This window comes from Artibeus jamaicensis, unplaced genomic scaffold, assembly GCF_021234435.1.
Source record: "Artibeus jamaicensis isolate MK-2021 breed Jamaican fruit bat unplaced genomic scaffold, CSHL_Jam_final contig_465, whole genome shotgun sequence".
In the NCBI taxonomy this organism is placed as follows: Eukaryota; Metazoa; Chordata; class Mammalia; order Chiroptera; family Phyllostomidae; genus Artibeus; species Artibeus jamaicensis.
This window is the reverse complement of record NW_026521843.1, coordinates 35,896,974-35,923,433: the sequence shown is the minus strand read 5'-3', so window position 1 is coordinate 35,923,433 and position 26,460 is coordinate 35,896,974. Positions and strand designations below refer to the sequence as shown.

The window sequence follows — 26,460 nt, the reverse complement described above, 5'->3', positions numbered from 1 at the left end:
GCAGGAGAGGTGGCCATGCACTGATATTTCTCTCTCCTTCCTCTCCTTCCTTTTCCCTCTCTAAAAATAAATAAATAAAATCTTTTTTAAAAAAAGCAAACTGTTGTAGACTGCTCTGCCTGATTTTAGGAATTGTATCTCTACCCCTTGTGGCTAAGGGCAAGGGATGACCTCTGGAATGCCAGCCACAGGAGACAAAGCCTGTCTCTGGTAGCAAACGCTGCCTCACTTCCTCTCCCTGCCCCCAGAGCTTGGTCGGAAGTCAATGACAGGTAAGACCCCTCACAGCGGGGGGCAACCTAAGCCAGATTCGATCATCTGGGAGGCCTTCATGGAAGGACTCGGGGACTGCAGCAAAGAGCAATGGACTCTCACCCCCACCCCCTCCAGCTTTGACAAAGCCCGAGTCCCCGTGGTCTCCAGGAGAAGTGCTTCCTGGCTCTAATCCACTTAAGCCTGGATACCTGATGGGGAGAGGTGCAGCTCCTTGCCTGGCCAGAGCGTGCCCTAGGAAAAATCTGGCATCACAAAGGCTTGATGATAAACCTGTGAAATCTGCTCTGCTGAGAGTGCTTTCATTCATATGATAAGGGTCCAAGAGGAAATGGGTATGTCTTCCAAAGTTTCTGCAACTCTCTTCCTGACAGACACTGTCTCAAACTCTGAAACTCAGATTTCTTTGAAATATTATCTACTGTTTGATCCTTGCTGCCCTGTATTCCTGTGTATTACAACCCAATAAAAAGCCTTGGAGAAAGGTGCTTGAGGCCTTTTTCTCCTCGGAGAAACTGGCAGGTGCTGGCCTCTGTCTCCCCTGAGAAAATGGCCACAGCCCACTCCTCCATCCCCCAAAAGATCTCATCTTGTCTTGGCCATATTTATTCACTCATGCATGTCCGTGGCACCGGGGGGACCTCGAGAAAGAGGTCACCACCACAGCAAACATACTACATTACAGAGGGTTTAGAAAACATAGACAAGGGGGAAAGGCTTATTTGGAACATTTTTTCCATGTTTATTATTTCCTTTCCCCACTTGTGAATTAGCTTTGTTTATGTCTTGGCTCACATAGCCACTGAATGAATGTTAATGGCTTTCACGTTCAACCTATTTTTTTTTTTGAATACTCGATTCATTAATTAATTTAAAATTTACTTTGGCATGTAGAGTGTAGTGTGGCTCACTTTTTCCCACTAAGTTTCCCTCTAAGAATGAAAGTAGAAAGCAAAGAAGAGCAAAGATCACACATTTGAAGATAAGACATATCCAAAATGATTGTCCTTAAATATTTGAAGACTTTCGAGATTATCCGAATCCAACTGCAGTGACCTGAGAGTAGACAGGGGAAAGAATTGGAATTTGATTGAATCTAAGCAATGTAAATTTGTCCAAAAGTAGGAAAACATTAACCTAGGGTAGGATCTCCATGACAGCTACAAAGGGAGAATGAAAAGAGGTAAAAGTGGCAGTGACATCTAGCACATTTTCTGGTGTAACTGGGTGTTCTGACCTAGAGATCTTTTGGGGATTGAACTGCCATCCATCAGCTGTGCAAGGCACGAATCCCCTCCCCAGCCCTACCTCCACTTCCCACCATCACCTCCCTCCCCATAGCTAATACATCACAGGTGTTTCTCAAATCCATTCCTTTTTGCCACCTCCATCACCCTAACCTAGCGATTTTTAACCAGTACTGTAAGAGTTTTTTTTTTATGCAGTACCTAACTATTTAGTCAGAAGCACCGATCTCTTTTTTCTTAGCTTGTGTAATAAAAGCCAACAATAGCCAACACAACAATAATCTTCTCGTGTGAATGCCCTGTCTTGAACCATAAATATATAGATTATATAAAAGTTGCATCTTATTGGTCATGTCACATAATAAGATTGTGTCTGATGGTTAATTCTTGGTACCAGAAATTCTTATATACAAGTATAGGCACCTGATTTTTTTAAAAGTCTATTTGGATCAAAAAGGGAAGGTAATTACTATTATTATTTCTGAAACTAAATAAAAATTATACCTATTTTTGGTCATATAGGCAAATATATATAATTTTTGGTATGCCACGGAATTTTAGTAATTAGTTTATGTGTGCCATGATGTGAAAAAGGTTGAAAATCACTACCCTCGCCCAAACTACTATCATTTTCCCCCGATCTAGAGTAATGTTCTCTTAATTTTAGTCTACCTGTTGTTGAATTACCAAGTATCCTGCTCCAAACTAGTCTTATGATCAAAGATTTTTATTAGAAAGTAGAGCTAAATTTGTCTACAGTAAAAATACATTGTGTCGCTGTTCAAAAGCTAACCCAGGTTCAAAGCAATATTTATTTGTCAGCATCAGATTAAATATAAATGAAATGCTATCCTTGGTATTGTCCTCAAAGCAAATACAATTTCAAATTTATTTCGCAAACAACTGAAAACATTAAATTTAACTCATCAGCATGAACTTGAGGAACTAGATATTTAGTCACAGAACTTGAATATGAAACCTCATGATTCTAGGAGACAGGTGAAAAATGCACATTGCCAAATTATTTTACAAACACAAAAGACTTACTAAGTCTGTGAAATTTCTACAAGAACAGATCAAAGGAAATTTATTACCATCAGAAAGAGTGTGGCTACTTGACAGTTAAGAACAGAACTTGGAAAAGAGGGCTGGAAGATGGAACTATGGCAGGGTCCAGGACAAGAGACTTTCACCTTATGTCTGCTCAAAGTAAAGAAGCAGCTACAACTGTAGCTTCCCTGAGAAAGGAAATAGAAAGGCCAAAATTATAAAATATTTATCAACACCAAGGAGACTGGACATCATTGCACTTGTTAGGTGAAGAATGTTAGAAATCCCCATTACTGGGTGAAACAGGGCATTCCAGGACAGGTGAGTTGAAAGCCATCCTAAGAAGCTATGCATAAATAAAAAGAAAGCAGGAGGATAGTGGGGGGGGTGCTAGCTCCAACCTGTGTCTCTTCAACATATCTTCTGTGGTGTGTGGTATGCTTCTCCTCAAAGACCTTAAAATCTAGCAAATCGAGAACTGAGACATTCGCAGGGGATAAAGCCGAGAAAACGTGCCTAGTGCAACAGTCGTAGATGCTTGAGGGAGCACTGGGAGCCCAGAGGAAAGGCACTAAGCAGAGTGGGGTGTGCACCGAGGCAAGCTTTAGAGGAAGATGATACCAGTTTGAACGATAAGTAGAAATTTGCCAGGGAAAAATGTGTGTTCCAGCTGAGGAAACTCCAGGAATTGAGGGATGGAGATGGAAAAGCACAATGTGTCCTGGGCATTAAGATCTGGTGGGAACAGCAGAGCAGAAAGAGAAGGCTGGTAGCAGGCGACAAGGACTATACCACCGTAAAGGGACATGTTAAATAAATTAGGTGACATCCTTCCTTCAAGTATATTCTCCATCACACTCACAATATTTAAGGACATAGAGAAATACAATTCAGTAAGTGGGGAAGACAAATTATAGAAGACACACTATATAGACAATATAGCCCCCATTTTGCTTCAAAACACACACACACACACCTGTGTAACAAAGTAACTAAAAAAACCCTAATTAGTATTAGTGTCTTCTTTCCATAATCCCATTCCATGAAGGTTGGTTTCTTTTTTAAAAAATATATTTTATTGATTATGTCATTACAGTTCTATTCCCCCCCCCATTCCCCTCCACCCTGCCCACCCCTCCCCCACCATTCCCCTCCCCTTTAGTTTGTAAGGGCCCTGTTCTAAAGGAAGAGGATTTATCCTAGGACAGGCGACATGGAGGTTAGCTCCTAGAATAAAGGAGCGGAAAGCAGATGGATCCAGGAGTAAAAAGAGAGGGTGAGGACTGGGGTGGGGAAGACGGGAGTGGGGAGAACAGCCCCTTATTGGCGTTCTCTCTCTCAGTGCACAGCAGGATGGGCAGGTGGCATCAGTGGAAGGGGTCCACGTGGGGCATCCTGGCCAGAGCAGATGTGGCACAAGTCCCCTCTGAGCATCAGTGCTCAATGAGGAGCTGTGACAAAGACAATAATCTCACAGTCCAGTTGCCTGGCTCCTAAATCTCAAGTGGAGAAGGGAGGAAATCTCAGTAATAACATGTGGGGACTTGGGGCTTATTAAATTCAATTCAATAAAATATGATTGATGATCAGCTCAGTGCTGGAAGTATAGTGGTGAGCAAAATCTGACAGAGCCCTGCCCTGTGGAGCAAATGGTCTGTTGGAGGACACAGATATTAGTCAAATAATCACAGAAACAGATATTACATTGCCTGCGTGCGAGTGCTAAGTAGGACATGTGATGCCGTGAGAGCCGGTAATAGGGGAAACTCATCTAGCTCTGGGGAGGACTGAGTGCGTCAGGGTAGTCCTCTGAGATCTGAAAGATGAATTCAGAGGGCAAAGAGAGGACAGAATAGTGTCCCAACAGTTACTGTGCTGCAGGATATTAGCTAACTTTGTATATATGATCAATCTTATTGCAGCATTCATTCTTTCAACCACTGTAAATACTTGGCCCCTTTGAGAGGCTTACTTACCATCTTGCTAGTTTCCTCAGGAATTAGTTAAATATGTCTTTAGACACATGGTCACTTCATATTTAAGTCATATATTTTTAAATATTTAATTTTTAGAAAGAGGGGAAGGGAAGGAGAAAGAGGGAGAGAAATATCAATGTATGGTTGCCTCTCGTGAGTCCCCTGCTGGGAACTGGCCTGCAACTCAGGCATGTGACTTGACTGGGAATCGAACCGTGATCCCTTGATTTGCAGGCCCATGCTCAATCCACTGAGCTACACTAGCCAGGGCTTAAGTCATATATTTTTAAATATTTTATTTTTAAAAAGAGGGGAAGGGAAGGAGAAAGAGGGAGAGAAACATCAATGTGGGGTTGCCTCTCACATGCCCCTCCCTTATTAGGGACCTGGCCTGCAACCCAGGCATGTGCCCTAACTGGGAATCAAACCAGTGACCATTTGGCTCACAGCCCGCACGCACTCAATTCACTGAACTACACCAGGCAGGGCTATTTTAAGTCATATTTTAAAACTTTTCAAAAATAATACTCTGAATTTAACCTTCTTAATTTTGTAATAAAGATATCGAACACCATAAAGGTTAAGCATCTTATGCAAAGTTTTAATTCTAGTTAGTGAAAGAGCTGGGACAAGAATGAGGAAGAAGGAATACAGGTCGGTAAAAGGGTACAAACTTTCAGTTAACAAGATGAATAAGGTCTGAGGATCTAACGTATAACATGGTGACTATTGTCTTTATTGTATAGCTGAAATTTGCTAAGAAAGTAGAACTTAAATGGTCTCACCAAAAGGAAAAAAAGTAAATGTTCGTGAGGTGAGCTGTGTTAATTAACTCTGCAGGAGCCCTTTCACAATGTATATCAAGTCATCACGGGTACACTGTAAATAGCTCACAGTTTTGTCGGTTATACTTAAATAAAGCTAATAAAAAGAAACCAAGGACTTTTTAAGAGATGTAATTGTGTAAGAAGAAATCAGTCTAATTTAATGAGACTCAAGAGGAGACCCACAGAAAAGCTTTGTGTAATTTGCATGTCGGTGGTGAAGAGACAAATATCTCATTGCTAATGAAAGCCCAGTGCAGACACCTTTAATGATTATTGATATGGCTTTTATTAGAGGTTACTAGAGATTAATGTCGTCATTTCCACAAGTATTATACGAATACTCTTATGTTTTCCATAAAGATAATTGTTGCTTTAATAACAGCTGAAATACTAATGCAAACTCGAAGATTTACCATACATCGGGAGCACAGGTTGATATAAAATTTAAGTGAAAAAATGCTAATATTAAAATGTTCAAAAGGTAAAATCTCGAAGCTGGTTGGGACCCTAAAGATCTTTACTTCAACTTCCTCAAATGCAGAAGTGGCTGAGGAACAGCCTTGGACCAAACGGACATGAATGTAGGTTCTTCTCACCCATCACTAAGGGTGCGACTTGGGCGAGTCACTTAACTTCCTCAGTGATATGCAGTCCCTCTAGTTTGCTAAAATTGATGTGCAAAATTAAGACATTCAGTCTTGCAGTATTTAATGAGATGAGGACTATAAAACATTAAGAATAATGCCTCGTTCTTAGTACATCATATTATTATTATACGGTCTAGCAATTTTCCCCAAAGCCACATATTTAAAATAAATTCACCTTACCAAAATGTGCTCTCTAGATTACCAACTTGTCACTGGGAGTATTTGTCAAATCAGAGTCAAGGGAAACTAAATCATCAGTGGACCTCAAACCTGCTAATGTGCCAAGAACAACTGATGTACGAAATAGTAGATAGAATAAAATATTTATGTGACTAGTATATAATTGGCTGTGAAGAAGATAGCTTGGTTATAACTATAACTGATGATTTTAGATTGCTATAATTCAGGTTCTCAAGTCTTTTCTAGTTTTAAAAATCCTGGCACTGTTTCTCCAGCAATTTATATTGTAGGAAATTTTGTTTTGTTTTTGTTTGTTTATTTTGCTTTATTTTGTGAAGCCAACATATGACAGCTGAGACAGAGAACAAAACAGATAAAAGTCTTATAAATTTGAACTGTCTTACTACATCCTTGATCAACTTCTCTTTGGAAGAAACTTCATTCTTGCATTGTTCCTTGTGATTTTCTCTTCTTGGGACTGCCCAGTGAGGTGACTATAGCTCCTTCTAGTACTAGTGTGCACAAGTGCACGGGGCAGCAATTCAACCCTTGCTCCTCTTGTAGAAGGCAGTTTACCCCTGATTGTCATCAAGAACTACAGGTGGTCTAGATGTTAAAGTGACCTACCCTCTTAAGGGAGATTTCAGCCAAATTCTTTTTTTTTAAAAAATATTTTATTTATTTATCTTTAGAGGGGAAGGGAAGGAGAGAAGGAGAGAAATATCAATGTATGGTTGCCTTTTGTGCATCCCCTGCTGGGAACTGGCCTGCAGGGAACTGGCCTGCAACCCAGGCATGTGCCCTGACTGGGAATCGAACCGCAACTGACTGGTTTGCAGGCCCGTGCTCAATCCACTGAGCTACACCAGCCAGGGCTTTCAGCCAAATTCTTGAAAGCGTATGCTGAAAGGCAGAACAGATGAAAGTTCCAGCAATTTTCTAGGTAAGATAGGCAAGGGATGGCTGCACAATACAACTGCTTTTCTGTTTTATTTTATTTTTTATTTTATTTTATTTTTTTTTAAGATTTTATTTATTTATCTTTAGAGGGGAAGGAGAGAGGGAGAGAAACATCAATGTACAGTTGCCTTTCGTGCGTCCCCTGCTGGGAACTGACCTGCAGGGAACTGGCCTGCAACCCAGGCATGTGCCCTGACTGGGAATCGAACCTCAATTGTCTGGTTCGCAGGCCCGCACTCAATCCATTGAGCTATACCAGCCAGGGCCTTATTTTATTTTTACTGTTTTTGGATTAAACTTTGCTCATTGGTATTTATGACTTATCTTTTCATAGGTATGAGATATAGCTTTCACCAAGGCCATGGCATTAGGAAACATTATTTGTGGTTAAGTTGTAAAAATTAAAAAGCAGCATTTATAGTACGAATCTCATTTATATGAAATTATATGTGTACATGTATTTATATAGAGAGATAACTGAAATGATGTTCAACAAAATAATAAAAGTGGTTATTTCTGGAGAGGTTGTAGATTTAAGATTTGATTCACTTTCTTTTAAGAAAATAAATTTTTAATTTTTAAATAAATTTAGATTACAGAGAAGTTGCAAAGAAAGTGGAGAGTTCCCAAATGTCATTCACCTGCTTTCATCTAGTGTTAAGGTGTTATATTTGTGAAACTATAATACATTTGTGAAAATGAAGAAATTAACCCTGGGGTATTATAGTTAACTAAACTACTTTATTCAGATTCCACCACTTTTCCCACTAATGTGCTTTTCTGTTTCAGAATTCTACCCAGGAGACCACACTGCATTTGGTCGTCATGCCTCCTTGGTCTCTTCCGATCTGTGATAGTTTCTCAGTCTTTTCTTGCTTTCCATGACCTTGACAGTTTTGAAGAGTTCTATTAGGTATTTTGTAGAATGCTCTTCAATTTAGGCTTGCATGATGTTTTCCCCACAAGTAGAGTTATAGGATTTGGGGGAGGATACTGTAAGAGATAGAGTGTCCTCATCATAACATTTCAGGGGGGACATGATGTCAACACGACACTGCTGGTGATTTACACCTTGCTTAATTGGTTAAGGTGGTGTTTGCCAGCATTCTCTACTGTGAAGTAACTGTTTTCCCTTTTCCATACTCTTTGGTCCATTCTTTGGGAGCAAGTCACTAAGTCCAGCCCACACTCACAAGGAGGGGAATTAAGCTCTACCTCCTAGTGCATTATATACGTGTATTACATGGAATTGTCCCCTCTGCTGCATTCTTTATTTATTTGATAATTTATTTTTATCAGTATGGACATAAGTATATTTGTTTGATACTTTGGGTTATAATCCAATATAACTATGCATTCTTTATTTATTTGATAATTTATTTTTATCAGTATGGACATAAGTATATTTGTTTGATACTTTGGGTTATAATCCAATATAACTATGCATTCTTTATTTATTTGATAATTTATTTTTATCAGTATGGACATAAGTATATTTGTTTGATACTTTGGGTTATAATCCAATAACTATTTTGGATATAACTATCCAAAATAACTATGTTATTTTGTGATTCACCTGTTTCCATCTTTGGCCATTGGGAGCTCTTTCAGGTTGCTCTTCTGTTCCATTAATTGACCTTATCTTTAAAAAAAAAACCCAAACCTTTCTATATTTTGACATAGTGCTTGGATTTTGTGTCATCTTCATGATTAAAAAGTATCAATTATTTTCACTTTCATATTGGGGAAAGATATGACCACTACTTGGATGTTCTACCAGCCAATTTATGCTTGTTTCTCAACTGCTTGGATAGACAATAAGAGAGCAAAGAACAATTTCTTGCAGAAATTGCACGTCAGTGGGTATTGTGAATGGTAAGTCAAATGATAGCAAGTAGAATGAACTCCAATCATTTTCAAGTGTGTGGGTGTTAGGGTCATTGAAAAGATTTCCAGGACAGAGATTTTCATTCAATCATTCAGCAATACTGATTGCACACGTTTGTCGTAGGCACTGGGGAGACAAACATAAAAAAGGAAGGAGTCCTGGCAGTGTAGCTAAGTGGGTGGAGCAAACTAAGAGGTCACTGTTTGCATTCCTGGTCAGGGCACATGCCTGATTTGCGAGCCAGTCCCCCAGTTTGGGGGGTATGTGAGAGACAACCTACTGATGTTTCTCTCCCTCTCTCCCTCCCGTTCCCTCCTTCTTTCTCTCTAAAATATACACACATATAAAGGTGGGGCCTGATGCCCTGGTAGAGTAGCTCAGTTGGTTAGAGCCTCCTCTCCATACACAAAGGTTATGGGTTCCATCTCTGATAAGGACACATACAAGAAACAACAAATTCGTAAATAGTGAAACAACAAGTCAGTGTTTCTCTCTAAACTAAATAAATAAATAAGAGGAGGAGGTATGAGATAGGAAGTCAAACTCTGAAAGGGAGATAACAATAGGAGGGGGCCCTCAGAACTCCTGGGAGTTATTTATTTAAAATTATACTTATTCTTACATGTTTAAACTTCAATCACCTTCAAAGGACTCTCCGTATGATGCAATAAGCCTATGGAGACTATATTCCACTCCTCAAAACAGTTTTTGAACTTGTCAACTCTGATGCCTTTTAGTGCTTCTGCTGTTTTTTTGTTTCACTTCTTCCACATCAGCAAAGCGTTTCCCTTTGAGGACTTTTTTCATCAGGAGTAAAAAAAAAAGTCACTGGAGTGAGATCAGGTGAATAGAGAGGGTGCAGCATGGAGGCTGTTCTGTGTTTGGTCAAAAACTGCTAAATACTCAGTGTGTTGCAGGCAGGTGTGCTTGTAAGTCACCATCATGAAATGGACAAATGCCTTGAATGAGTCTTAAAAAAATTTTTCACTGAGCCAAACACAGACTCTCACAAGGCCAGCTGGTACACTGATACAGATGAGTTCTTACAACTGACTTGGGCCAGGTGGAGGGTGGGAGGGGAAGCCTGTATACTACAAGGGGCCCATCCTCCAGAAGATAATTCCTGGTGGTTTTCGGGGTCTCCCTTCATAAGTATGCTCTTGAGTAAGAAACTCTTCTATACCATATCATTAGCTTTGGGTACGAGGCCAAAGATAAAACAATATTTAGACTTCTTGAGTGGTGGTTGGTTGTGGTTAAGGGGAAGGAGCCAAAGACATGCCCAATCAAAGACTGGAAGTGCTCTGGGAGGAGGCCTTAATAATCACAACAGCAAATTCTTACTACGAACCAGATGCTCTTATAATCTTATTACTATTCTATGAAATAGCTACATCATTACCATCTTGCAGAATGGAGGCTCAGAGTTTACACAAAGTCCCCCAACAGGGAATGGGCGGAGACTGCAACGCACTGAGGCTATACTGCTTAAAATGCTAGCCACACGAGGTGAGTTTTGAAAGAGAAAGCGCTCTTTACGCAGGTCGAGCTGGCGCCCCTCCCACTGAGCGATCCCGCGAGCGCCTGGCAGCACCACCGTTCGCCGCCTGTGCGATAGTTCCGAGTCGGACTTCTGATCTGCTGGAAGGACCGCTTCCGGCGGCACCGGAAGCCTGGTGGGGACCTTTTTGGAGACGTACTGCCCGACAGTCAGTTCTCCTGTGTCCGGAAGGTGATTTCTGCCCAGTCTCAGAATCTAGACACTCCGGGCGATATGTAGGAGCTAAGTGAGTAGGGTTCCTCGGCCGGGTGTCGTCCCGGGTGGCATATATTGTTTGGCCCTAAGTGCCAGTGGCAAAAATCATAAACATTGCGCTTTCGGAGGCTTTTCCGTGTTGCTTTTACCCCCTGCATGACCCCTCCTTAGGCTTACCAAAGCCCAGTTCGACCAGAAGCGCTGCGACAGGTGGCGGACCCCAGTCCCAGCCTGCCTTGAACCCGGGGCTTTCTGGCTCCAGGCGAAGCCACCCCACACCCGTACTTTTTCTACAGTGACTTCTTTTTACTTCTAAGATAAGTTCCAGGTTTTCCAACTGTTCTATCCAGACGTTTCCACCATTGCAACTAGTATTTCCAACATCCGTCTTCAGATTCCGAGAATGTCCTAGCGGCGATAGAACACCGAATTGGGTGTCGAAAGCCTGCGTTCTAGTCCTGCCTGCCATGAACTGGCGGTATGGGGTTGGAGTTTTTTTTGAGCTCTCTGGGTTCCGTTGTACTTTTCTGTAAAATGAGGGGCTTGGAGTTAGTAGCAAGTAAGGGTGCCTTCCAGTTTTGATATTTGGATGGCCCTCAATGTTTTTCTAATTCCGGCATTAATTACATATCTGTAATTGCTCTGGTTAATTGCCATGTAGGACCTCTCCTCCTATTCCATTAATGTGTGTCCTTATCAAATCTGGTGTAAGACTCATTAAAATTATTTTCCTCCCTGAGGAATCCTTTGCTTTCTGATCACTGTTTACTTCTTAGTCCAGAGACTTGTACCTAAATAGAAATTTTTAAATGTGTCATTCTGAGGTGCTTAAAGGTGTTTAATGTGCATGAGAATCATATTGGAACACTTTACAGGCAGTGAACTCTGAAGGAAGGGACCTTGGCTTATTAAACTTTGAACCAGAAACCTCAAACACACTGCCTGGAATCTGGTGCTCAGGAAATGTTTGCTGAGGAGAAAACATGTACTTCTTACATTATTTTAGTTGTTCCTACTCTTAAAAACTGAAAAGCAAAGCTGTAGAAATGCAGTCTCGGAAGCAGAAGGAACAGAAGACTCAGGGAGAAAAAGAACTATACACAGTTCTAAACAATACTATTGAGTTTTGTTGCAGTGTTCTCTCAAACTCTTCTTTCAGTACAAAAATGATAGGTAAAAGGCATTATTTAATAGCTGTATTATTGGGCGCCTTCTTTCCTCTCTAAAGCATCTTTGGGCAGTGGGGAAGAGGGAAGAATGGTGAATGTTGAAAGACTATTCCACGTAGGGGGGACTTATGCAAAGGTTCAAAATTAGATGACAAACCTTTGGAGATTACAGGTGGGTAAGAATAACAAAAGCCTGGGAGGTAGGAGTGAGGGGACTGTAAGAGTATAAAAAAAGAGATGAAGTGAGGTCAACAGAGGGCAGGTAAGTGAATCCTTATATAGCATGTTTTGAAGTTGTTCATTAAACTGGTGATTAATGGGGTGCATTGGTGGGTGCTTAGCAGAGAGTTGATGAGTTCAAATTTGCATTTTAGGAAAATCACTCTATTTTTGATTTGTTAGTTGATGTTTTTCGAGAGTGAAAAAAGAGCCCTATATAAGTTTTTACTGTATTTCCATGTTATCATGAGAGGAACATTAACAATGATAATGTCTAGAGAGTAGTTACTATGGAATCCCAACTCCAACTTGACTATGAGCTCTTTCAGGACAGGAACCTGATTTTATTCACTGTAACTCCAGTGCATTGCTTTCCATGTAGTAGATATCTAATTAATATCCACTAACTTGATTTAAATATTAACCAAAATATTACCTTAAAACTTTTTTCCTAGGGGAAGCATGAACCAGAAGATGCTGAAGTTGGAGAATTTGCTGCGATTTCACACTGTTTGTAGACAGCTGCATAGCCTCAGTCAAAGAAGAACATTAGCACAGTGGAGACATGTGTTTTCATCTGCTTACCCAGCCACTCAGCAGTACACCCGGCCCTGGCAAACAGGCACACTCCTTGGGGCTGCTTTATCTCAATATAGGCTTCTAGTAACAAAGAAGGTAGGTTTATGTCATTCATGTAATATTTGGTCTGACATGAAAGTGCTTAGAGCTATGAGTAGAAGTTCATTTTGAGTATTTTGTCATTCACAGAATCTTTATTCCATAATGCTACACTCCAAGCAATAAATCTTTGTGAAGAAGGGAAGTTCTAGTTAATTGTTTGGCAATGCTGATGAATTGGATTACTTGGAAATTGGTGTATAACAGTAAATTGAGAATTCTGACTTTTAATTTTAGTCAGATTTAACTGCTTGTGGGAGTATTAATTGGTAGAAATAGAAGCTGAATAAATATTCCAGAATAAATATAAATTGTCACTTAAAAGTTTTTCTTCTCCACGTATTCTGAATTTTTGATAGGAAGAAAGATCACGGAAGTCTCAGTTATCTTCAACAAAATCTAAAAAGGAGGTAGAGGTATGGCTTGGAATGACTGTCGAGGAGCTGGCTACAGCAATGGAGAAGGACGTAGGTGAGTCACATGATTTTATAGGAAGAAATATGGAAACATGGAATACCTGGTATTTTATTTGCAATGAGACTAAAGCATTCAAGAATGAAAATTGGACTGGCAATTTAGAACGTTGTTAATCATTCCAATATTTTTCACTTTTTGCCACAAATTCTAATTCTTGGCTCTGTGCCAAATACAGTTCTCCAAGATTTTGCTTCTAATAAAAGTAGAAATTTTTTTATCTGGACTAACCTTTCTTTCTCAGAAGTTGTGTGGGATATTAGATTAAGTCCAAAGAATGTTTTTGGACTGAGGAACTGTATGTATATTCATTTACTTTCCCTCTTTTTTCTATAATTTTATGATTTCCTTCTTTCACTAATTTTGACAGTATCTATAATGCCAGCAGAAAAATATTCATAGTATTAATTGCAACTTTTAATAATACTCTAAATATACAGCACTTTTGTCAATTTTTATTCCTTTATTGCACCAGTTATGTATTTATTACCAATTTAGGATTGTGGGAACAAAATTTGAGTTTTCATTATAAACTGAGAAGATGATCTGACTTTGGGTGGTGGGCACACAATGCAATATATAGATCATGTATCACAGAAATGTACACTTGAAACCTATATGATCTTATTAACCAATATCCCAATGAATGTAATTAAAAAAAGAAAAAAATCTAAAAAATAAGATAACTTTTATTTTTTTTTTAATTTTTTTATTGATTATGCTGTTACAAATGTTCTATTCCCCCTTTCATTCCCCTCCACCCTACCCCCCATCCCCACCATTACCCCCCCTTTAGTTTATGACCATGTGTCTCAAGTCCTTTAGATTCTATATTTCCCATGCTATTCTTGCCCCCCCATCTATTTTCTATCTACTGTCTATGCTACTTATTTTCTGTACCTTCTCCCCCCTTCTCCTCCTCCCACTCCCCTGTTGCTAAGCCTCCTCGAGATCTTCATTTCTATGTTTCCACTCCTGATCTAGCTGTCCTTTTAGTTTGCTTTCGTTTTAGGTGTGGTTGTTAATAACTGTGAGTTTGTTGTCCTTTCACTGTTCATCTTTTTTATCTTCTTTTTCTTAGATAAGTCCCTTTAACATTTCATATAATAAGGGCTTGGTGATGATGAACTCCTTGAATTTGATCTCATCTGAGAAGCACTTTATCTGCCCTTCCATTCTAAAAGAAAGTTTTGCTGGATAGAGCAGTCTTGGTTGTAGGTCTTTGGATTTCATGACTTGGAATAGCTCTTTCCAGCCCCTTCTTGCCTGTAAGGTCTCTTTTGAGAAATCCGCTGACAGTCTGATGGGGACTCCTTTGTAGGTGACTGTCCCCTTATCTCTTGCTGCTTCTAGAATTCTCTCCTTCATTTTAATTTTGGCTAATGTAATTATGATGTGCCTTGGTGTGTTCCTTCTTGGGTCCAACTTCTTTGGGACTCTGTGAGCTTCCTGGATTTCCTGGAAGTCTATTTCCTTTGCCAGATTGGGGAAATTCTCCTTTATTATTTGTTCAAATAAGTTTTCCACTGGTGGCTGTGCCTTTCCCTCTTCTGGTACCCCTATAATTCGAATGTTGGAGCATTTAAAGATGTCCTGGAGATTCCTAAGACTCTCCTCATTTCTTTGAATTCTTGCTCCTTGACTCTTTTCTGTTTGGCCATTATTTGCTTTCTTCTGGTCCACTCCATTGATTTGAGTCCCAGTTTCCTTTTCATTGCTATTGGTGTCCTGTGCAATTCCATTCATTTCAATTAGTTTCGCCTTCATATATTTGTGTAATTTGTGGCTATAATCAACCAGTTCTGTGAGGATCCTGATCACCAGTGTTTTAAACTGTGTGTCTGAGAGTTTTGCTATTTCTTCATCACTTAGATTTATAGGCTCTGGGGCTTTGAGATCTTCTTGCGCCATTTTTGGTCTGTTCTTGCCCTTTAAGTGTGAGAAGTGGCGCCTTGGACTCCCAGGTCGCTGGGTTGTGATGCTGTATGTGGGGACGTGGTCAGAGCAGGGAAATGGTGGCCCCCTCCCAGCAGCTCGCCGGGGACCTGCTGGGTCCCGGTCCAATCGCCCACTCCTTCGCTTGTCTATCTGCGCACAAATGCGCGACCACAGTCAACACGCAGCCCCGCTTCCCCGCTGTCTCCCCTACAGTCGCTCGCCTAGTCGCTCACCCGGTCGCTCACTAGGTCCAACCCTGCGCCTGGATTCCGCGGGCCTGAGTCCGTCTGACCGAGACCTCCTGTGTAATCCCACTTCACCAGCCGCTGGTTTCGCCCCTTACCAGTCAGGCTGAAGAATTTGTTGTTAATGGACTTCTGAAAAATTCAATTTTCCGTGTTCTGGCTGTGTTTTCTGTTGCTAATATTTAGTTGTCTCTATACTTGGTTGTGTGAGAAGGCACGGCACATCCACCTATGCCTCCATCTTGGCGGAAGTCCAAGATAACTTTTAATAAACAAGAACTAGCTCACAATTGTGGCAAAATAAAGTAACAAGTGAATCAGAGCTTTAGAAAAAAGAATGAATAATAATAACTCATTTATTGATCTCTTACTATGTACTAATACTTTATATTTGTTAACTCTGTTATTCTTACAGTGTACTAGATGTAGGTATAATTATTATACCCATTTATTGGTTGAGAAACTGAGGCATAGAGAGGCTAAATAATTGCCCAGGATTTTGCAGCTAGTATGTGGTAGAGCCATGATTTGAACCCTGGAAGTATGGCTTCAGAGCCCATGCTCTTCTTATGCACAGACCACATTATCTCTCAAGAATTGTTATTTTGTAAACTACAGCTGAACTAGAATTTTAATGTTTTCTGCCTGAAGGTGCTACCATTCATTGTGCATATGCATCCTCACAAAGAACAGAAAATTAGCACCCTGTCTTGTGTGCTAATAACTTTGTGGTTGCCTTTGGCAATCATTTGACAACCAGAAAACATTAAGAGAACAAACAGATATGGTCATATCATTCAGAATTTTTTCATGAAAACCTGTATTGATATGATTTTATAAATAATAATAAGCTTGATTTTAAAACTTCATTTTTCGCAATTTTTATACATATTAGAAAGCAGAAATAATAGAATATTAAGCACAATGTATGTTTAACCTAGTGACAACAATTATTAATATATCATTTAATGTATAAGTACTTCTGTATCTATTGTTAAAAGATGAGGGTTTTTTTAAACATTACCACACACATCCCTCAACCATAATAATTTCTTGGTATCACTAAATAAATAGAATAATTAAAATATAAACTTAATTCCACAGATCAGTGCTCTAAACCCAAACTGATATACTTGAAGCTTGTTTAATATTATATTCACATACCTTTTGAATTTAAGATAGTATTTATATGGTAGATAGTTTTAACTACTATATTAGCAGTCTGAATACATGTTTTCTTCCCATGGCTCAATTAAAATAACCTGATGTAATATTTCTTATTGAAATGCTTTGGGTACTTTTCTACATGTAAACAGTTATTCAGGTCTTGGATAAAGATAAAAATATGTCAATACTATATGCACTTGATATGTAAGATCCCTACGTTTAAGCTACCTCTCAGAAATATAGCAAAACTATAGTTACTGGATTATTAGGGATTCTTAGTATTATTAGAAATAGAATTATACTCATAATCTTTCTTTTTAGAAAGAGTTTCCTTATTTTCTGAGAGTTTATCCATATAGAAAATTTGAATTGTATTGTTCTTAAAATGTGTTTTCTTGGCAAGGGTTGTGGTACAGAGATATATAGGAAAGGGTTTCTTGCATTATTGTGGAGTTGTCAGTGATGTGCTGGAGCTGTTACCACTCGGTGAGCCAGTCACTAACTTAAGAGGATTATGGGAGCTGGTTGTTAAATGCAGCCATTTAAAAAAATTAAATGAGCTCTGGCTGGTGTGGCTCAGTGGATTGAGCACCAGCCTGAGAACCAAAGGGTCGCTGGTTCGATTCCTAGTCAGGGAACATTCCTGGGTTGCAGGCCAGGGTCCCAGTTAGGGGCGTGTAAGTGGCAACCACACATTAATGTTTCTCCCCCCCTCTTTCTCCCTTCCTTCCACTTTCTCTAAAAATAAATAAAATCTTTTAAAAAATTAAATCATAAATGTAATAAACGTTCATCAAAACTCTACTTCCCAGTTATTTTACTGCATTTTATTATTATCTATGTTCTTGAGCTTATTCATGCATATTTTGCCTATGTTAGAAATAGTAAATAGTAGTGTGCTGCTGCGCACCTCTTTCCGTCTCTGGGTGCAGCGATTTCATGTTGGTAGCTGGAAGTTAACCATGGTATTTGCACCGTAGAAATTAGGAAGTGCCATAAATCAGGAAATGTTAAATACTTTATTTATTGACTCGAGAGAAGGAGGAAGGGAGAGAGAAACATTGATTTATTGTTCTGCTGATTTGTGCATTCATTGGTTCATTTTCTGCATGTTTTATAATTGAATTTATTGGGGTGACATTGGTTAATAAAATTATATAGTTTTCAGATATACAGTTCTACAATACATCATCTGCAAATTGTATTGTGTTTTTCCCACCCGAAGCATTGGTTAATTCTCGTATGTGCTCTGATGGGAGACTGAATCCACAGCCTTGGCATATGCAGATGATGCTCTAACCAACTGAGCTGTCTGGCCAGTGCAGGAATTATTTTCTGGAGGTGGGGAAGCCTTGTGAGTAAACGTTTATCAGCACACTACTGAATACAGTGTTCTTTTATATTTTGTGTATTTGAGGATGTTTTATTCCATATCTTTCTTTCAAAAAACATATATTTATAAGATGATTAAAAGACTGGAAACATAAAACCACTTATTTCATTATTATAATAGGTACGCTAATTAAAAAAATATTTAATTAAAAATATTTAGAATATTTTTAAAAATTTTTAAAGGATTTTAATTATTTTTTTACAGAGCGGGAAGGAGAAGTAGAGGGAGAGAAACATCATTGTGTGGTTGCCTCTTACAGGCCCCTCACTGGGGACCCAGCCAGCAACCCAGGCATTGTTCCCTGACCAGGAATTGAACCAGCGACCCTTTGGTTTGCAGGCCAGCACCCAGTTCACTGTACATTAATTTTTCATCCATAGGGATATATGACTGAAATGAAAACAAAGCACATTAAATAAAATGCAAAAGAACAAGCAAATATTTTTCATATATTTTAAGGTGTTTCGGACCCTGAATAGATAGTAAACATAAATTAATTACATGTGTGCATAGTGAGGGATTGTGTATGTGTGTGTATGTCCACACAGTTGATTGTCATTATTTGGGGATTCTGATTTGGCATACTCTCTAAAATGTATTTGCAGCCCCCAAATCAATACTCACAGTGCTTTTGCAGGCATTCCCCAACATGTGCAGAGGGGTGAAAATTTTGAGTTGCCTCGTCATACTTTCCTAGCTAAGGTTCATGCCTTCTGCCTTCTTGTTTCAGCTCTCAGACTGTAAACAAATGTCATTTTTGTGGTTCATTTAGTGCCACATGTTTTGCATTTTTGTATTTTTTGTTGGTGATTTTGCTGCTTAAAATGACCCCTGAGCATAGTGCTGAAGTTTAATGTTACTACCTACAGGAACGCTGTAGTGTGCTGTACAGAGAAAATGCATGTCTAGCCCTGGCTGGTGTGGCTCGGTGGAGTGAACACTGGCCTGTGAACCGAAAGGTCACTGGTTTGATTCTCAGTCAGGGGCACCTGCCTGGGTTGCAGGCCAGGTCTCCAGTTGGGGGTGTGCAGGAGACAACCAATCCCTCACACATCCATGTTTCTCTCTCTCTCTCTCTTTCTCACTCTTTTCCCCTATCTCTAAAGGTAAATAAATAACATTTTAAAAAATAAGTACATGTTTAGATAAGTTTTGTCCTGGTATTAATTTATAGTGCTGTTGACTATGAGTTCAGGGTTAATGAATCAACAATATAGTGTATTAAATAATGTATCTTTAATAAAAGACACATGGACAATAACAAGGGGGGTAGAAACCGGAGGGAGGTGGGGAGGTCTAGGGGGTGGTCTGGGATGGGGGTAAAAGGCAGAAAACTGTACTTGAACAACAATTAAAATAAAATAAAATAAAGTGTCTTTAAACAGAAACACTTAAAACAAGGTATGTGGTATGTATTGATTGGCTGGGGAAAATTTTGTGACTAGAGGCTAAAGGAAACTAACCCTGCATTTCCCCCCGGAGCAGTGGTTTAGTATTTGCTAATTCAGTGTTTGTGAAGATTTTATAGAACATAACTACTGCGAATAACAAGAATCTACTGTATATATACACACATTTGTAATGTATGACATATGTAACTACAGGTCTTCAAAGAACTAGACTATGATAAACTGCTCAATACTAAATAAATATATACAACATGCAATTTAATGTTTTTCTGATGGTTCAGATGGTTCATAAAATACATAAATATTCCAGATATTTATGAATATGCAGAAGTTCCAATTTATATAAATGTGTTATATTTTAAAGATCATTTTCTTTTTAGTTTCTTTGTGATTTGTTAGCATTAGAGAAATAGCTTATATAGTTATTCCTCTGATGAGTGTACTGTTTATATGGACATTTATTAATAGAGGTCGCTTTCTTATTCCACCCAGATTATATATATGAAGCTTTAATGAACACTTCTATCGACATAGATTCACTAGAAGCAGACTCACAGTTAGATGAAGTCTGGATCAAAGAAGTAATAAAGAAGGCAGGGATGAAATTAAAATGGAGCAAATTGAAACAGGAGAAAGTCAGAGAAAATAAAGATGCTGTGAGAAGGTAAAACATAACCATATAATGGGGGAAGGAGACCGTATAGTTTTACTCACACTTTTTAATGGAAAGAGTTGCCTTAAAAATTTTTTTTGCAGTTAAAATCATGTTAAACTTTTCTTTGAAGTGCTTAAAGCATCATTATGTTCAGGTTATTATAGAACTTTAAGGGTTATTTTTCCAGGTTTTCCAAGTATGTATATTGATCCTCAACTTAAAAAATGTATTCATTTCTGCTCATTATTATGAAGATGCCAGCTGTAGGTGGGCAGTCATGTATTTTGTCGTAAGTTGTATGCATAGAAGAGCAGATGATGTCTAATCAGAGCTGAAGGTTGGTGGTTTTTATTGTTAATGGTAGTTCACAGAGTAACTGCAAGTTAGTTCACTGGCTATAAACTGTTGTGGTGTTTAAAAAATGGCACTCCTTTGCTGTTAATTTTAGGCCCCAGGCAGATCCAGCTTTATTAATCCCAAGGTCCCCAGTTGTTACAATAATGGGCCATGTCGATCATGGGAAAACAACACTACTTGACAAACTGCGAAAAACTCAAGTGGCAGCCATGGAAGCTGGAGGCATCACTCAGCACATTGGCGCCTTTCTTGGTATGAACACAAATTATTTTAACAGTGTGCTTAGGAACTCCACAGATTATTTTCTTAAAGCTAGTGTCGTAGTGTGAAATAGACCAATGCAAAGTAAAAGGAAGGCTAAAGAGTAAAGCCATTGGTTTGATGAAATATAGAGGAGGTGGTTAATAAAGGTCCTTTTGTACATTCTATAAGAAGAAAATTATACTACCTTTTTATTCTACCTCGTTCTTCAGTGCTAGCTTGTGATAATGTTGCTGATAATAATTAAAAATAATAGCTACCATTAGGTAGGTATTAATATTCCTACGTACAGGTAAGAAGGCTGAGATTTGTTTAGGTTAAGTTACTTGGTCAAGGCGCACAGCTACGAAGTGGCAAAGCCATATTGAAACCGAGGCTTTTGGACCTGGATCCTGAGCTACCAATTGTATACTAAATTGCCTTTGTTGTTAGGGCAGTTGTGCAGCTGATGTTTGCTGATGCAGGGTGGCTGCCTACATAGCTCTCACTGTATTCTCTCTCCCGAATATACACAAGTTGGTATGTTTATGGAAGTAGTTATATTTTAGAAATATGAAGAGTTTTGGTTTGAAATCATTACATGCAAAGAAACCCTTACAGGTCTCACTAGTACGTTATCACTTTTTGCTGTGAAATTATGATCCGTATTGTTCTGATTAAGATTAATAGAAAGAATAAAATTATTTTAAAGAATTAATTGTGTTTGATAATGTCACATATATTTCTTCATATTAAGGAAGTATACATTTGAGTTCTTAGTCTTCTTGGATTTCTGTTTCCACAGTCTCTCTGCCTTCTGGGGAAAAGATAACCTTTCTTGATACTCCTGGACATGCTGCTTTCTCAGCAATGAGAGCCAGAGGTGCTCAGGTCACTGATATTGTCATATTGGTTGTAGCTGCAGATGATGGAGTAATGAAACAAACTGTAGAATCTATTCAACATGCCAAAGATGCTCAAGGTACTGTGTGGCGGTGGCTGACTTACAGGAGACGCTGTTCTGGGGTAGTGCACATGTAGCTCACTTAGTCTCCATGGAAATCTCAGCATTATTATACCTGCTTCTACAGATAAGACCATTGAATTCTTTTCCCACTGATGTAACTACTAAGAACAGCGTATCAGGATTCAATTTGGGACTTGTGAATACAACCACAGTCCTTTCTATACTATTTACTTGGCATAGTGTGACACTGTTAACAGTCTCAAATAACTTTTAAAATAACTTTTTATCATGGAAATTTTTATTAGATATAAAAGTAAGAAGAGAATAACAAACTCCTTTCTACCCATTACCTGAATTCATTAGAAGTTGCAAAGTAGTGATATTCTAATTCTGTTATTCCTTGTTCATGTATTATCTTGACTTGTTTTCTAAAAAGAAACAAGAAACATCCTCTCATATACTTTCAGCAAATTCTCATTTGGTCAAAGGTATAAAATAGAAACTTTCAAAAAATTACTTGGCTATTTTCTCCTTATTTTTCCATTTAAAAATTGTAACACAGCGGGTGTGCTCAGAGCAGGGGGCCCGAAGAAATGGCTCTTCAGTTTACAACACACCCAACAGAAACTCGGGGTCATCGTGTGGAGGGCACAGAACTCGTGCCCTTCCTGTGAGCAAACACCTCTACATGTGTAAAAAAAAAGAAGAATTGTAACAGGTACATTCTCCACACATTCATTTTTATTCTGATATGACATTGTACCCACTGTGCAAATGCTGTCCTCTTCAGAAAATGTACCTGATGGATGCATCACATTCCCCTAGGGGTTTTGGTAAGAAAAAAAAGGTTGAGAATCACTGATTTAGTTAAATTCTTTTCATCTCACAAAATGAAAACTAAGACCTAGAGAGTATCAGGAACTCCCCATTGCAGTTAATTTGCAACATGTTTGTATTAGGAATCTGATCTTCAAGTTTTCAGTGTGATTCTCTTCCCTTTTTAATTTCTCAAAATTGCCTTTGTGGAGTGAACTATGTTCTTAATAGTTTTAGGGAATATAACAAAAAGAAGAGAGTGATAAATTTGCTGGGGATCTCAGCAGACAAGTTTATTAAGCTATGTGATAAATTCTATATATCATGCATTTTTTTAAATTCAATGTGATTGATTGTGCTATTAACAGTTGTCTCATTCCCCCCCCCTTTGTTCCCCCTCACACTCTCAGACAATCCCCACACCACTGTTCATGTTCATGGGGGCTCTTTGGCTACTCCATTTTCTATACTGTACTTTGCATCCCCGTGGCTCTTCTGTAACTACCTATTTGTACTTCTCAATCCCCTCACCTTTTTATCCATCCCCTCCCATCTGGCAACTATCAAAGTGCTCTTCATATCCATGATTCTGTTTCTGTTGTTTGCTTAGTTTGTTTTTTAGATTCAGTTTTTGATAGATATGTATTTAGTGCCATTTTATTATTCATAGTTTTGATCTTCTTTTCCTTAAATAAGTCCCTTTAACATTTAATTTAATAATGGACCCTGGCTGGCATAGCTGAGTGAATTGAGTGCAGGCCTGCGAACCAAACAACTGCAGTTCGATTCCCAGTCAGGGCACAAGCCTGGGTCTCAGGCCAGTTCCCAGCAGGGGATGCACCAGAGGCAACCGTACATTGATATTTCTCTCCCTCTCTTCTTCCCTTCCCCTCTGAAGATAAATAAATAAAATCTTTTAAAAAACCCATTTAATTTAATAATGGTCTGGTGCTTTTAAGATTCTCTCTTTATCTTTGACCTTTGGCATGTTCATTATGATGTGTCTTGGAGTGGGCCTCTTCTCATTCATCTTGTTTGTGACTCTGTGCTTCCTGGACTTAGGGAAGTTTTCTTTTATTATTTTTTCAAATAGATTTTTCCCATTTCTTACTCCTTCACTTCTTCTGGCACCCTTATGGTCTGTTAGTTGGAATGTTTGAAGTTGTCCCAGAGACTGTTTATACTATCATCATTTTTTTTTTTGATCCTTTTTTCTTCTTGTTGTTCTGATTGGTTGTTTTTGCTTCTTTATGCTCCAAATCATTGATTTGATTCTCAGCTTCATCTCCTCTACTGTTGTTTCCCTGTAAATTGTTCTTTATTGCCATTAGTGTATCCTTCATTTCTGACTGGATCATTTTTATGCTGCTGAGGTCCTCACTAAGTTCCTTGAGCATCCTTATAACCAGTATAACCATCCTTATAAGCATCCTTATAAGCATCCTTATGTCTGCATCTGATGGATTGCTTATCTCCATTTCATTTCACTCTTTTTCTGGAGTTTTGATCTGTTTCATCTGGGCCATGTTTCTTTGCCTGCCATTTTGGCAGCCTCCTTGTGTTTGTTTCTATATACTAGGTAGAGCTGTTTTATCCCTCTGTCTTGGCCTAATGTAGCAGGTGTCCTGTAGGGTCAGTAGCACAGCCTCACCTATCACCCAAGCTGTGTACTCAAGGTGTGCCCTCCATGTGGACTGAGTACACCATCCTCTTGTAGTTGAGCCTTGATTTCTGTCAGCAGATCAATGGGATGGATTCACCCAGGCCAGTCAGCTGCAAGGACTGACTTTAACCACTGACTTCAACCACTGACTTCCAACTTCTGCCCTCCGCGGAGGATCAGCTGTGCAGAGCAGGGTGGTGGTGCTCTGATAGGTTTGTAGCTGTTCACTGGGTGCACAGGCTTTGGAGTTTCCTGGGTGGTGCAAGCCAAGGTCAGCAACCACCTGTGTTCTGTCCAGGGTCACACTGCACAAGCTATTAAGCAGTCTGAGATGGCTGCTACTTGTGCTGGGCTAGGAGATTGCCAGGTGAAGCCATGCTGTGATTCTAAGCTGGCAGCTGCTACTGCTGTGCTTGGGGCCACTTAGAAGAGGTACGGGCATTTGGGGCTCTGTGGCTGGCTATTGCATTTTTGAGAGATTTAGGAACTTGTAAAGCATGAGCCAAGACAAGCCATTTATATGGAAAAGTCATGGTTAACAACTTGGATGGGCCTGTAAGTTGGGTAGGATGGAGTCTCTGGGCATCTCCAGGGCAAGGTAAACATTGTTAGCCAGGTTGATGGAGTCTCAGATATGGCACCCACCTGCCAGCCTGTGCCTCTGTATGGGGAGGGCTCAGGAAAGGGACCATGGCCTCTGCCTGACTTTCTGTCTGAGAGAAAGCTGTCCCCTGGCTCCTCCCTCAATGCCACACACTTCAGTTCCCTACTGTATGCCACTCGTGCCTTTCAAGCTGCTTCCCTGGTGCTTGAGCTCAGAGGAAGTGAGTTTGATTAAGTACATTTGTAGTGTCTTTAAAGGAAACTGCTTGGGACTCCAGAAGTTTCTTCCACTGACTCAGTACCTTCTGGCTTTTGCAGCTGGAGATATAGGGACTTATCTTCATGGCACTGGAACCCTGGGCCGGGTGGCCTGGTATGGGCCTAGGACTCCTTGCCCTCAAGATATCCCTCTCAAGTTTTTATCCACCACGTGTAGATATGGGACCCACCCATTCCACATCTCTTCCCCTCCTACCAGTCTGAATGGATGTAGTTTCTTTAATTCCATAGTTGTCAGACTTCCATTCAACTCGATTGCTGATGGTCTGAGTGATGGTTGTTCCATAGATTAGGTGTAATTTTGATGTGGTTGTGCAAGGAGGTGAGTGTGTTTACCTGTGCCACCATCTTGACCCGAAAATCTCTATCATGCTTTCACTTGTTCTCTTGGTCCTTGTTAATTTCCAGTTCATCAAGATGGGATGTACTTTTTCATAGTAGTAGGTTGTGGATTGCATAGCTATTTTGTGTGTCTGTTTTCAATTTCTGTTCCTTTGATACCTGAGAAAATTGTAGAGTTGGTGAAACCCAACCAGAGAAATATCTCCTAGAATTTTGTGTGATTTTTCTTATGAGAGGGTATGTTTAGTAATGACAAGTAGTTTATAAGATTATTTGGTTCATTCATTAAGTAAACATTTATTGAGAATCTATTCCTATGTGTCAGTCACTGAGCTAAAGTATGAATAAAGAGTTGCTGTAAATCCTAAAGGAAAGTTCACAGTAATAATACCTAATTTCCAGTGTAAAATGTTAGGTTTTAGCAATGAGTCAGTAGTTTCTGGAAAGAAGAAGCAAATCATCTAGTGGCATTAGAATTGAATGAGGCCCTGGCTGGTGTAGCTCAGTGGATTGAGCATGAGCCCACGAACCAAAAGATCGCAGTTCAATTCCCACTCAGGACACATGCCTGGGTTGTAGGTTAGTTCCCAGCAAGGGCCAGTTCCCAGCAGGGGATGCACGAGAAGCAACCATACATTGATATTTCTCTCCCTCTCTCCTTCTCTTCCCCTCTAAAGATAAATAAATTAAATTAAAAAAAAAAGAATTGAATGAGAATCTTCTCTTGATTTTTTTCTGGAGATTATTTCCAGTATAGTTGCTGATCTTGCTTTCAGGCTTAAGGGTAGGCCTTTCTCTACCCAACATATCTTTTTGTTTTGTTTTTGTTTTGTTTACAATCACCTTAGGTGCCTATTGTTAATTCAGAATCTGCTTATAATTACAGTTTTGACATTTCACATCTGGAATCCTTTATATGTAGAAAGCAGAGCACAGTGGACCTAAAGCAAGTCTTTTTAGGTCTTTGTTAAGTAAGTACATCCACTGAGTAAAGAGAAAGCGAGAAAAGATTGGTGTCTTCATTGTGAATACCTGGAATTGA

The 26,460-nt window shown here is 39.3% G+C and overlaps 1 protein-coding gene and 1 non-coding gene across 7 annotated transcripts in view; both read left to right on the top strand.

The window, feature by feature from the left end:
* Positions 1 to 10,740: 10,740 nt before the first annotated feature.
* The window catches only part of MTIF2 (mitochondrial translational initiation factor 2), a 28,745-nt gene continuing 13,025 nt past the window's right edge, over positions 10,741 to 26,460 (top strand). For 2 of the 6 annotated variants that reach the window (XR_008391984.1, XM_037125768.2), the window contains exons 1-6: positions 10,883 to 11,282; positions 12,648 to 12,867; positions 13,230 to 13,341; positions 19,989 to 20,160; positions 20,600 to 20,760; positions 21,554 to 21,730. Coding sequence is in view for 5 of the 6 variants with exons in the window: in XM_037125768.2 (XP_036981663.2) it covers positions 11,272 to 11,282; positions 12,648 to 12,867; positions 13,230 to 13,341; positions 19,989 to 20,160; positions 20,600 to 20,760; positions 21,554 to 21,730 (853 nt within the window). In the remaining variant the exon portion in view is untranslated. Of the gene's footprint in view, positions 10,836 to 10,879; positions 11,283 to 12,647; positions 12,868 to 13,229; positions 13,342 to 19,988; positions 20,161 to 20,599; positions 20,761 to 21,553; positions 21,731 to 26,460 lie in introns of those variants that run through there. The other 4 variants (XM_053667011.1, XM_053667014.1, XM_053667012.1 and 1 more) reach the window with 4 other exon arrangements.
* LOC119034685 (small nucleolar RNA SNORA11) lies at positions 22,278 to 22,407 on the top strand. Its single transcript, XR_005079608.2, has one exon. It is a non-coding gene; the product is annotated as a small nucleolar RNA SNORA11 (small nucleolar RNA).